General features: G+C 38.0%; 1 protein-coding gene across 2 annotated transcripts; it reads right to left on the bottom strand.

Moving 5' to 3' along the window:
* Positions 1 to 3,350: 3,350 nt before the first annotated feature.
* On the bottom strand, positions 3,351 to 6,822 carry LOC110450567. Of its 2 annotated transcripts, none has more exons than XM_021498167.1 (2): positions 6,058 to 6,822; positions 3,351 to 3,430 (listed from the first exon to the last, which is right to left on the bottom strand). In XM_021498167.1, exon 1 carries the CDS (start codon positions 6,807 to 6,809, stop codon positions 6,093 to 6,095), a length of 717 nt encoding a protein of 238 aa, XP_021353842.1. In that variant the 5' UTR covers positions 6,810 to 6,822; the 3' UTR covers positions 3,351 to 3,430; positions 6,058 to 6,092. The 2 variants fall into 2 exon arrangements, with proteins under 2 accessions (XP_021353842.1, XP_021353849.1); XM_021498174.1 differs by lacking the exon at positions 3,351 to 3,430 and having other exon boundaries at positions 5,114 to 6,667; positions 6,722 to 6,822.
* Positions 6,823 to 13,521: the final 6,699 nt, after the last annotated feature.

Here is a 13,521-nt window from a genome sequence, read left to right as displayed (position 1 = left end):
TGTAGTACAGTGAGACAGTAAGAGTATCGTATGTGTAGTACAGTGAGACTGTAAGTGTATCGTATATGTAGTACAGTGAGACTGTAAGAGTATCGTATATGTAGTACAGTGAGACTGTAAGAGTATCGTATGTGTAGTACAGTGAGACAGTAAGAGTATCGTTTGTTTGAAACAACAAAGAATCTCCTGAAATCATTCAAAGTTATAAACAGAGACACGAAGAGGTCTCACCGTAACAGGAGGAGATACAGTTGTTTTAGTCTAACTGAAAACGTTACGTTTGGTTCAACCTCCACTAGCTAAAGTTTATGGAAAACATCAACAAATACAAACGTCAACAGGGCAGAATGTTATTCACTTGGTTATCTCAACCACAATTAACATAAACAATAATTATTTCTTTTCAAACAATAAAGTTAACAAAAATCATGAAAAAATATCCCCAACACACTGGGGAGTAACCGCATGTGTACGTATATATGTACTGCATAAAAATATTTCAAGTAATACTACCCAAATATAATCTTGCAAGCTTACCCATATTAAAATAGGGTGGGTGGGCGGGTTTATATAAAGCACTGTAAGGCTGCTGCCATCTTGCTCTGCTAATGCTGTTAAAAGACCGGAACTAGCATGGGGAGCTAAGGGAGCTTACTCTAACTGCCTTGGCAAAGGCTAAAGTTGCGTACACCAAAATACAATTTACTAATAAATTTACGCTTTGGTTCAACCTCCACTAGCTAAAGTTTGTGGAAAACATCAACAAATACAAACGTCCACAGGGCAGAATTGTATTCACTTGGTTATCCCAACCACAATTAACATAAGCAATAATTATTTCTTTTCAAAAAATAAAGTTAACAAAAATCATGAAAAAATATCCCCAACCCAATCAGTTCTTGTATTTAGGAGAAAATTATTTAAGGGGGTCGTTATTGTTGTAATATTTAAAAAAAAAAAAAAAAAAAAAAATAATCTTAGACTCACACAAAAAGCCCCTTTCCCTTGCAATTTCTGGACATTGATGCCTTAACACAATGACATGCCAAACTCTCTTGCCGTTATCAATTTTTGCGAAAAATCTGTTTCTATGTTTCTAAACACCATCGCTTGCCCAATAACCAATGGATTTGATGGTGTCAAGTGGGACCCCTAACTTGGCAAGCCAAGTGGCCACTCCTCTACGAAAAGAGTGGCCTCCCGTTTTTGACATAGGCAGTTGCGCAATTTATCACAAAAACACTTGTAGCTGAGAGCTGAACCACCGTTAACTAGGAGGAGAGGTCCCAGAGGATTTGCTGCCTCTGTAATAAGCAACAGACATTTGAGCGCTGTAGCAGGACATAGATCATTCCCCGTTCTGGGCAGTAGGATTTCAACACGTTTTTCCCTGAACTGTATAGTCTTGGTTTGGCGTAAACACAACAAATATCCCCAGGGATAAGGGAGATATATGCGACGAACATATCGGTCTCCATCAAATGCGCCAGTGGTCGTAATGTTCCCAGGGCGCAGGAGCCCATAAAACGCAATTAAGATTGCACACCAAAACGTAATGTCCGACAAATTGGTAAAGTTCAAGGTCGACTTGATTTTATGAAGCTGCTGAGGTGTAATTGCCCCCACTGGTGACTGGGCTGTACCCAGCTCGCGCTTATTACCTTGGAGTAGGTGTTTGAGTTGAAAGTCCTTGTTCACAGGGTCCCCAAAACCCGATAGTCTGTGCATGTGAACCACAATATTGAGATATTGTTGGATAGTGTTGAACCGAAATCCTCGAACCTTAGCTAGGTAAGTGACGTATAGTTGAAGGACTGATGTACAGTTAATACTTCCGCTAAAAGTTAAGTAGCACTGCATATGTGTACGGTAAGTGGATGCTGTTCTCTCCTAAATTATTATCCAATAGGAATAATAACACAAATACAAAATCTTGTATTTCCCAACGACATAGGCACTGACTGATATTTATTTACATATAATCATCAAAAAACAGCAACACAACAGTGTAAGTGTACATCTCACACACAATCATCACTCCTACCCTACTTATTTATAAATAACAACAACAAAAAATTCACGTGTGCACGGCTTTACCTGTGTCGCCTGAATGACACGTATATACACTATCTCAGCACGTGCGAACACCTGTAGCACGACTAGAGCCACCTATTGGCTACTCTCATACCAAAGAGAAAATAATTTCATCCTAATTCCTAAACCGTCAACCGGTTGAAATTATATTTCTCTCCTAAATTATTATCCAATAGGAATAATAACACAAATACAAAATCTTGTATTTCCCAGCGACATAGGCACTGACTGATGAAACTCAAAGAACGGGAAAATTGTTTTCAAATCTATATTATGAATAGAATTAATCCCAGATACGCACACTAAAACTGTCACGATTCTATAAATTATAAATTCAAATGTTGAGAAACGCTTAACCTTTCGTCAAATTTGTCTTTAACATACCCATCTTTGGCTGTCTCAGACCGCCATCTCCCATGGCGTTTAAACAACCTATCCGGAATACCACAATTAGCTGCAGCAGTAGCTCCACCTGCGCGAAAACTGTGCAATCCATAACTTTTAATGTCGGGCACAAAAGCAGAAAAGGACTCGATGAAATGTTCCCGAAAGCGCGAATAAGACATCGGTTTATTAGCTTTCCTAAGCACATACTTGTCGCCTTTCTTCGTAACATTACGAAAAACATATTCCTCGGAATCATCACAAATCCCAGACAACTTGGAATAAATTTCAAAATTACACACTGGACACAAACGCGACTCCGTTCTGCTCACAAGAATCCATGCACCATCTCTGTATACATCTGTTTTCGACCGCTCCACGAAAATTTCTAAATGTGTTGTGCGTATCTGGATATCAGACCTCCGTAACGCTAAAACCTCTGCACTCCTCATAAAACCTGAGTAAGCAAATAAACACATTGTTAAAATTCTTTGATTATACAAATTGTTCTTATCGAAGAGTTTATCATATACATTATTCAAAATTGACACGGTGATTGGTTCCTTCCTCCTAATAGGTTTCGCTAACAATCGTTTCGCTCCCTCAAATACATTTTTTACTAATAAAGAATCTGTGGGTGATGATTTACCTACAATATTGTGTGCCCATTTTATACCATATAGTGCATCTGTAATACTTCCAACTTTGCCGTTATTTCTAACCAAATAAGATAAATATATGCAAAAAACGAACGGTTTCGTCGGAAAAATATCCTGTTCCTCAAAATTGTTTTGAAATGCCCATTGTTTCCATCGCAAATAACCATGGCAATATTTCCTAACGGTACTGTCTGCTCTACACCCCTGTAGCAAGTGTGGAACCGTCAATGCTAAGTCTTTAAGGTGATCCGGTACCATATCATACTCATCTTTCAAAGCACGTGTCGCTAAATGTAAAAAAATAGAAAATAAAATTCCAAAATAATTACCTTTATATGTATGATAACACATATTGTACAAATTCAGCATCTTAAACCACTTGCACAATTATCCACACACATATATATACCATAATTTCACCAAAAATTGGTCAAATTAAATCAATCGTATAACACGATTTCACCAAAAGTTGGTTAAATTAAATCAATCGTATAACACGATTTCACCAAAAGTTAGTTAAATTAAATCAATCGTATAATCCGATTTCACCGAAAATTGGTTGAATTAAAACAATCGTATAACACGATTTCACCAAAAGTTGGTTGAATTAAATCAATCGTATAATCCGATTTCACCGAAAATTGGTTAACTTAAATCAATCGTATAACACGATTTCACCAAAAATTGGTTGAATTAAAACAATCGTATAACACGATTTCACCAAAAATTGGTTGAATTAAATCAATCGTATAACACGATTTCACCAAAAATTGGTTGAATTAAATCAATCCCACAATACTATTATCACCAAAAGTAGGCTAAATCAAATCAATCGTATCACACGTTTCTCACCAAAATTGATATCATTTTCTATGCTACATTTCTCACTTAAATTCAGTTTATCTATTAAACCACTACCGAAAATCAATACGTAACGCAATCATCGGGAATGTTAGATCTGCATTTCCAAACATGCCTTTCCCCGATCTAGATGATGTATAAAAACATTTTTCTCTTTGTAAAAACCTGTATTCATTAACACCTGCTATGAAATGGTGTCCGTCCGGACACAAGCATGGCCAAAACCTACCAGACTTCCAAAAAGGAATGACTAGCGTGCCATACGCTTTGCACATTTGCATATACCTAATAACTCTTGATATTAGATACACTGGTGGAACAAACCAACCGTTTTTCCCAGTCCAACTTGTTGAAAATGCATCAATGCCTACAGACCCTGGATTCCAATACCTAGAATAAAATATAGGCACCTTCCTATTATACCAGGAAGCAAACCAATCCACATCAAAAGGACCCCACATGTCATTAAACAACTGAAAAACATTTTCAGACACACCCCAGTCGTCAACATCGACAATTTTGCTGATAAAATCAGCACAAACATTTTCTTCTCTAGGAACCCATTCCATTTCTAATGATATCTGATTTTGTATCATAAGCACAAAAATATCAAGTGCTATATTTTGCAAAGATGCTTTCATGCTTCCTTTCTCTACGATCGCCACCACACCCTGGTTATCTGAAAACCATTTCACCCTGGTCCCTCTCAGTACATGAACAAGTGAACACAACACTCGATATACAGCTATCAACTCTCTGAAAGTTGAACTTTGACACGCCTCGTTCTCAGTCCACACACCGTGTGCCACGCCCACCGGTGACTCGACGCAATACCCACCGTACCCTGTGCCGCTGGCATCAGAATATACTATTCTATTGCACTGTGGGGAAAACTGGATTTCTCTAGAATTAATACAATTAATGTGATTAATCCAAAATTCCATCTGAGCTATAGTATTATCATCCACAAAAATTCTATCATTCCACGACTGGGCTTTTAAAATACTCATACTGACACATTTAGTCATCAGCTGAGTAATATTGCCCAAAACTATACTCATCGACATAATTTGACCAACAAAACTCGCTAGAGATTTGACATGAACAGACCTGCCCTTGTACACAACTTTTAATATGTCAATAACACACATACGTGCTTTCTCTACCCGTCTCTCCGGAATGCAAAGAATTCCTAATAAAGTATTAATATCTACACCGAGAAAAGTCATGAATTGTACAGGATCCCACATAGATTTGTCTGCTTTTGGCACAAAACCTGAATCTATAATGTCACTTTTAACTTTTGCACTCTGTTCTACTAATTCAAACTTATCAGTGTTATGACACAATCCGTCATCCAAATACATCAAAATTTGTAGACCCTCACCTCTCCACTTCTTAATGAGCGGTCTAGTGACTTTAGTAAAAATATATGGCGCTGTAGACAGACCAAAGGGTAACACCAAGAACTTAAAATATACTTTTTTAGAACCAAAAGTCCACGAAAAACCAAGAAATTTGGTGTGGGGAGGATAAATATCTATGTGATGATACGCCGAATGTATATCGAATTTTATCAACCACCCATGTTTCTCTATATACAACAAAGCTGTACGTAGATCGTCATATTTCACGGATTGTTTCCACAAATGTTTATTAACCTCCCTTAAATCCAAAATTAAACGCTTTTTGCCATTGCATTGAATCGATACAGTTAATGGATTTGTCATATATGGGGGTTCCTCACATCTTTCTATCAATTTACGTTTCTCTAGATCGAAAATAGCTTTCTCCACAAACTCGGCATTTTTCAACGCTGACACGTTATTTTTAAATTCTGCTTGTTCTGGTTCGGAATAAAATGGAATTTTATAACCGTTATCAATCACGTCCAACACAAACTCAGAACATCCAATATTCTTCCAAAATTCAACATTATTTTTTAATCTGCTTTTTACTAAAATGTCAGCCTGACCTTGTTCGTATTCAAAATAGTCGTTAGTAAATTCTGTACTAGCACAGGCTCCTGTATAATCACTATTTGATAAACTATACTTATCTTTGATAACTTGAGCCTCTCGAGTCTCTGTGTCCTTATGTCCCAGTCCTGGACTGTCCCGCTGATTTGTTAACGATTGGACAATCTTTCCTGAAGTGTCGGAAATCCCCACATGCAAAACAGGCTCCCTGGTTTCCCCGCTGGCCACGAAAAAGCTGATTCCCATCAGAATGCCGCACAGAAGTAGAAACCTGACCCGGAGCTCCCGCCGCAAAACTAGGACCTTGATATCCATACTTTGACCTCTGTCTGTTGAGAAAAACGTCTTTCTTCTTTTTCTGCTTATCCTTTAACCTTTTCACAGCCTTATTCTCGGCGCGTGAAATTTTCTTGTCGTCGTCAGAATCACTAGCAAGAGGATTGGCCATATACTCTTTGACTGTCCCCCACCCTGCCTCAGAACTATCTGCTATTCTTATTAGTTTGTTCCTTTTGGTAATTTTGTCAACCACTCGACTCAAAATTTCAGAGCAGTATTCTTCCTTCTTATTTTCAATAGCCCACCGCGCTTGATTCACTTCCTCCAACAGGTCCGTATTGAACATATACTGCTGCTTATTCCCCTCACCTTTCCAGGTAATACCTTTGTCCTCTTTCAGCTTTTGAATTTCTTTAGAGACATCTCTCCCATTTTGAATTTCGCATAGCCTTGTATCTAAATATGCTTTCATTTCACATTTCTGACTCTGTAATTGTTGAAAAATGTCACTTAACGTAACACTGCTAGCAGTATTCGCACCACTGCCCTCCATCTGTATACCGAAAACTCTCTCTATAAAAATTCACGTGTGCACGGCTTTACCTGTGTCGCCTGAATGACACGTATATACACTATCTCAGCACGTGCGAACACCTGTAGCACGACTAGAGCCACCTATTGGCTACTCTCATACCAAAGAGAAAATAATTTCATCCTAATTCCTAAACCGTCAACCGGTTGAAATTATATTAGTACTAGCCCATGCCTTGTCTTTGTATTTCATTGCAGCTCTCTCCAGTTCCTCCACCATTGAACCACCTACAGCATATAAACAATAGAGACATAATAATTATGTTGAGACAGTTCATGTACACAAAAGTCACTGTAGGCAAGGGAAGAAAGCAACGAGTACAATAACGATAATTTGTCCCTCTCGTGTAGTCGAGAACACGTGTCCGCAACTCGGTTCCACTCTCATGGATAATAAATGACTTTGAGAGCGATATTGTTTATAGCACAAATACAAAACAAATGACGTATCAGATGCATGACTAGACTGTTCCTCGAAGTGCCTTTGTTTATCCAAGACACTGCAGACTTATTGTCACTGTAGATCACGACGCGCTTATCACACAAAACCTTGTCCCAGCGGCAAAAAGCAAAAAATATTGCACAAAACTCTTTCACGTTTATATGTTCGTTGGCCAAGGGAGGTAAATCCAATTTCCAATTCACATAGAAATAATCACCGTTAAAATAACCTCCCCCGCCGTCCGACGACGCGTCTGTTTGTAATGATGTGACAGGTTTTGGGTCATGAATCGTGCAGCTGCCATTAAAAACGAAGATGAATGAAATCCACCACCCTATGTCCGCGAAAAAATCCGGTGTCAAAAGTATCTTATGAGAATTGGCACAAAGTTTGTCTTTCATATCAATGACTCTCCTCAGGAATGTGCGGCCCCCACTTATTACTTGTGACGCCCAGTTTAATTTACCTATTAATACTTCAAGCTGCTTGCGACTTGCCCTTTTTCGTACCGAAAACTCCCTTAGCACGTCTGAGAAACTCTGAAGCTTGTCATTAGGCAAAGAAAAAGTCATTGTTATTGTATTGACCATTATGCCTAGAAAAATGATCTGTCTTACCGGACCTTCTACTTTGGACCAGTTAATCGCAAAACCCAGCTGTCGCAGCAGCTGTAACAATCTATACATAGCATTGTAACATTCAATATAAGTATTGCCAAACACTAAAAAATCGTCCAAGTAGGCAATTGCTGTGAAACCATATTTACATTTTAATATTCTACATACAGCACTACTGAGTTTTTGAAAGATCTGTGGACTTTTGGATGCCCCAAAAGGCAATTTTGTATCATACATATATGTTGGATTGTCATTTCCATCGAAATGATATTTCAAACCTGTTGCTTTGAAATTCAATGGGTGGATATTTACTGATCTGTAAGCCGACGCTAAATCCACTTTGGCTAAATAGCACCCAGGTGATATATGTTTGGCTGCCTCCCGGCCGGAGGTCCATATAAGTACACGAACAGTCACTCTTGACATAACTATTTATAGATTTACCAGTAGGGCGACTCGCGTCATGTATTAGTCTGCCCTTTGTTTTTGACTTTGGAATAGCCCCCAGCGCACTTATTATCACTGGTTTTGTCTCAGTTATCACATAGTTACCGTTTGCTATTTCGCTTTGTATCTGATCTTGGACCAGACCAGAAAACTGTTTACAAGAGGCATAGTTTTCTTCCTCCACGGGCACGATGTGTTTCTCTAGACCTTCATCGATAATGCGAAAACCGGTAGCCACGCCCTCTAAAATAAACTCCCTATCAAAGTCATCCGCAGGTAAGAGGGACTGCCAGGCTTCCAATTTCAACTTGTTGCTAGTATGTACATTATTTACAGTGGCCTCATGCTTGGGCTGATCATGATATATCTCTTTTTTGTATGATGAATCGCACTGTGCTCCGCATAACACACCGAACAGATATGCGCAAGTTTACACGATTTATAATCACACACGTCATTGTTAAATTTCCTGCATATTTCTTGATTGTCCGGAGTAAACGGGCCACGTTTTCTTGGGGTCGACCGTTCCCGACGATGTCCCTCTCGTTTTGAATTTACCGTCGTACCCTGAAGTACCTGAGCAGTCAGGTTGTTTGGCTTAGGTACAAGTTGAAAGTTCTGTATCGCGGTTTGTGGCGTTCCCCATCGAAAACCTTCACTATGTTAGGCCTCCCGATATTCCCGGTCATACAGCATAACACTGCCGCGCACATACTTGCTGAAGAGTCGATTTATCGTTTTTGTATAATCCAGGTAGTCACGGATACCACGAACATCCACCTCGTTTGCCTCGATCATTTCTTCTAAAATTCTGCTATTACCATAGCCCCATTGTTCAACGCTGATTTTGTAGTAATCTTTGTCCATTTTACGGTTTACTTTGACCCCTGTGGTGGTGAACGTGACGATTTCGTCCTCGTCTATCAATGTGGGATCGCGCCAAAGATAATTGTGTACAAGGCGGGGTTTAGACTTTTTTGTATTGTTCACATTCTGCAGCAGTGTCTGGAAATTTAAGTCAATTAAATTGTTCATACCTGAAGTGCTGGGTCTTTCTCTCTCTGTTGATGACCCACCCTCCTGGCGATCACGTGGAGGGGCGGAGACGAAGGGGCGATTTTGTTCATAAATTTTCCGCCGACAATATTCGATCTCCTTGCAGAGAGCCCCTTTTCTTAACTCCGCTTTTAAACTATCGAGTTCCTTTTCGAGCTCGGCTTCTGGTTTGTCACTCATCGCTGATGGTGGTGGGCCTCCACAGGCACCATGACGGCCATCATCACCCTGATGTTCGTCACTAGATTGAGAAGCATTTTCTTTCCGATGTACATTATCATCGGTCTCCTCGCTGTCACAATTTTGGAGGAATGTCATTAGTGAGCTTGATCGCTCTCTTAGATCGTAAGCGTTCATCGCGATGTCGCTGGATTTTATATTTATATAAAGCACTGTGAGGCTGCTGCCATCTTGATCTGCTAATGCTGTTAAAAGACCGGAACTAGCATGGGGAGCTAAGGGAGCTAACTCTAACTGCCTTGGCAAAGGCTAAAGTTGCGTACACCAAAATACAATTTACTAATAAATTTACACATGTATTCTTTCCAAAGACTGATCTAAGGCGTACTTTGTATTCTTTGATTCAAAGAGCACTACAAAATACTTGGTTAATACTCTAAGAGCAAATTAATTTTGATATTTCCAACTCAAAGCGACAAAAACATTGCTAACATCCCTAACTTTGCTAAGTCCCCCCATTGTCCACAGCACAGCCTACGAGCATGTGTGGCACAAATTAGACAGGAGGGTCAGTAAGTGTGTCACAAACAGTGCACCTAACGAAGGCCCTGCTCTAGAAGATACTTATTGATGGAGCAATGCTTATGAGCGCAGTCCATTTTTTGTGAAATGGTAAAGAGTTTATGAGTTATAACAAAAGCTAACATTGATTATATAAAATATGAGCAGGACCCTGTAAACAAAATTAAGAAAAAGGTTATTTTTCCAACTCAGATTTCATACTTGACAGTAGAACGGATATGTACCTGAATCAATATGAAGTACACAACTAAGTTCTAGTAATGCATGCCAATACTTAGAATTATATTTCTTACAAATGAAAATAAAATTCAAATACTTTGTAGTAACTGATCATGAACGGTTCAATATTGAGCGGTAAGGAGGAAATTTAAGTGACAAAGAACAAATGACCGGAAAGTGTAGTTCCTGAATCGTTACCGAATAATCAGTCACAAGAAACGAACGGCATTCAAAATGACAATTAAATTCTAAATCCTCCCTCTAAGCAAGAACAAACAGTTAAGTTCAATGAAGTCATTTATTCCATACGTGCGTTTGAACTATATCAATATCAAATTGGAAAGTGATCGTGATAGAAGAACGGTATCAATGTTCACATGTTAAAACATGGTGCAATTGCTTTAACGGTTACTTTGACCTTGAAGCAATCTCTAGCAACTTGACTTCCTTATTATACGGAAATTGGTTTTCCTTTTAGGCATTGCCAGAGACAAAGGGTTCACCTCTAAAAACAATATTGACATGGAACTTTTAGCAAGAATATTCATCTTTACAATCAAAATCGTTACGGCGTCAACAAGCCGTGTTCAAAAAGAACACGCCCACAAACCGAACGGTTGTTTCAGCGTGTCACTCACTGTATCTGGCTCGTCGATTGGTTGATAGAACGTTTGAGGTCGGTGTCGCCTTGTTTTCAGAAGCAGTATACAACATTGTATCTTTTTCGGAGACTGGTTGTTTGCGCGCATTGTCAGCTTAAGATTACGCATACACGTATATGGAAATGTAAAATTTACATTGCATGTACATGTTTCAAACCATGTGTCATGATTTGAATATTTTGTTTGATGTGTACTTATCCACATTTTCGTGAACTGTTATGGTATTTCTGATTACAAGAGGTCAAAATGAAGAATATTACACATGCTTGAAAGCAGTCCATACTGGCCGCTGCACTGAAAAGTAACAACTCATTCACTTAAAGTGTTTAAATATATTTGTAAATTATATAATAACATTGATGTGCACGAAAACGATAGCATTTTAATTTATAATAAAAGTAAGTGCAGAATCGGCGCAAGAAACTGTAATTCAATGCAAAGGAGTACTTTTTATGTATACAGTTTTATGTGAGAATAATTTTCATGACAATTAAACTGTATTAAGCTTTATTTTGGCTGCTGATTATCGTTGCATGAACAATTTAAAGGTAAGAATAAATACCAAAACAAGACTTTCCTGATTTACGTACCGTGCGACGCTATTTATTTAGATATCATTTTCCAAAGTATTTTATATATTTTATAAAAACTAATGAGAGTTTGGAGAAAAATTTAATCAGAACCCTCGTTGACTCCAAAATATTTCAACTATGCATATTTTCTGCCGATATTGATCGTTTAAACCCAAATATTCGCCAAAATACCGGAAGTGTCCCTTCCAGGGTACAGTAACGCCGGTTTGGCCTACGTAACTCTGATGGTTTTTCGCGTTCTTTTTATATAACCACGCGCCCGAAATATCAAATTGTGATAAAAATAAAAAGTGGATAGTATCTATTTATGGAAAACGAACGAACATTTTTGGAACTGATAGTATAGTATTGTATAAAGAACATTGATATTTATCTAAAAAGTGTCCCGATTTGGGTACAGTGACGTTAGATAACCTGTGTGCCGATAGTACATTGTGTACCCACGAATGTCAGCTGCAGTGTTACTCTCGATGGAGCGTATCCATGGAGATAATTCCCCGGAAAATGATACCTAATTGTTTCGTTTTTATTAAGATTTTGTTCAATATTGAATAAATATTGGAATTACAATTGAAACTGTTTAGTTTTTATCAAGACAGGGAATACGTATAAGCAAATACATGCTGCCGGTATAAAAAAAAATCATGCAATTTTCGCATATTTATGTACGCAATCACAGGGTCTTGACACGTTCCTATGACCCAGAATGAAAGGTATTTTTTTCAGTCTGTGTAATAAGAACGTGTCAAGTCCCTGTGTACGCAATAGCATGTGGATATGCTCAACGAAACAGTCTAATATGGCAGTTTATTGATAAAGATATGTATGTATGTCGTTTGAAACATTTACAAATATATTTAACAGGTATACATTTGCATGTAAACGTTAGAAAAGTCAAGTGAATGAGTTGTCGAATCTTGCACCGTTCTATGATGTTACTTTTCAGTGCAGCGGCCGGTATGGACAGCTTCCAAGAATTTATAATGTTCTTCATTTTGACCTCTTGTAATCAGAAATACCATTATAGTTCACGAAAATGTGGATAAGTACACATCAAACGAAACATTCAAATCATGACACATGGTTTGAAACATGTACATGCAATGTAAATTTTACATTTCCATATACATGTACGTGTATACGTAATCTTAGGTTGACAATGCGCGCAAACAACAAGTCTCCGAAAAAGATACAATGTTGTATACTGCTTCTGAAAACAAGGCGACACCGACCTCAAACGTTCTATCAACCAATCGACGAGCCAGATGCAGTGAGTGACACGCTGAAACAACCGTTCGGTTTGTGGGCGTGTTCTTTTTTGATTGTATGTAGTTATTAATTATTCACTAGAAACTTATGTATAAAGCTATTTAATAGTTATCTTTGTATTCTAGACAAAGCACAATGGCGGTAACTGCCCATTACACAAGTTAATAAATTGAAGACAAATATACTTATAATTAAACCATTATTTAAACGTTAAACAGAATGAGCCTACACCTAATGTTATAATCTTGGAGTACAATAATTTACCAAAACTAGTATAAAATAGTATAACTTACCACCAAATGCAGCCAGGACACAGCCTAAGTGGAAGAACTTCAGGTTAGTCTTGTCCAATCAAAATCCCTATAGTCTGTCACATGTTAATACATGATAATAATTAAAGACATGTCACATGTTCACAAACATCAAGGCAGCACACATCATCACATTACAGGAAGGACCTTTAAGGAATCCCATGTTAATCTTCATTGAAAATTCAAACAAGACATTAATTATAACAATGATTACATATAATAATGACATAATAATTCAACCTGCCACATTATTAATTGATAAATATTTGTGATAACTATCGCAAGTAGAGGTATAC

The sequence above is a fragment of the Mizuhopecten yessoensis genome, unplaced genomic scaffold (genome assembly GCF_002113885.1).
Source record: "Mizuhopecten yessoensis strain PY_sf001 unplaced genomic scaffold, ASM211388v2 scaffold523, whole genome shotgun sequence".
Classification (NCBI taxonomy): Eukaryota; Metazoa; Mollusca; class Bivalvia; order Pectinida; family Pectinidae; genus Mizuhopecten; species Mizuhopecten yessoensis.
This window is presented reverse-complemented; position numbering and strand designations above follow the sequence as displayed.

Excerpts from the sequence above, each read along its gene's own strand:
- LOC110450567 (XM_021498167.1), bottom strand. The coding sequence starts at position 6,809 with ATGGAGGGCAGTGGTGCGAATACTGCTAGCAGTGTTACGTTAAGTGAC.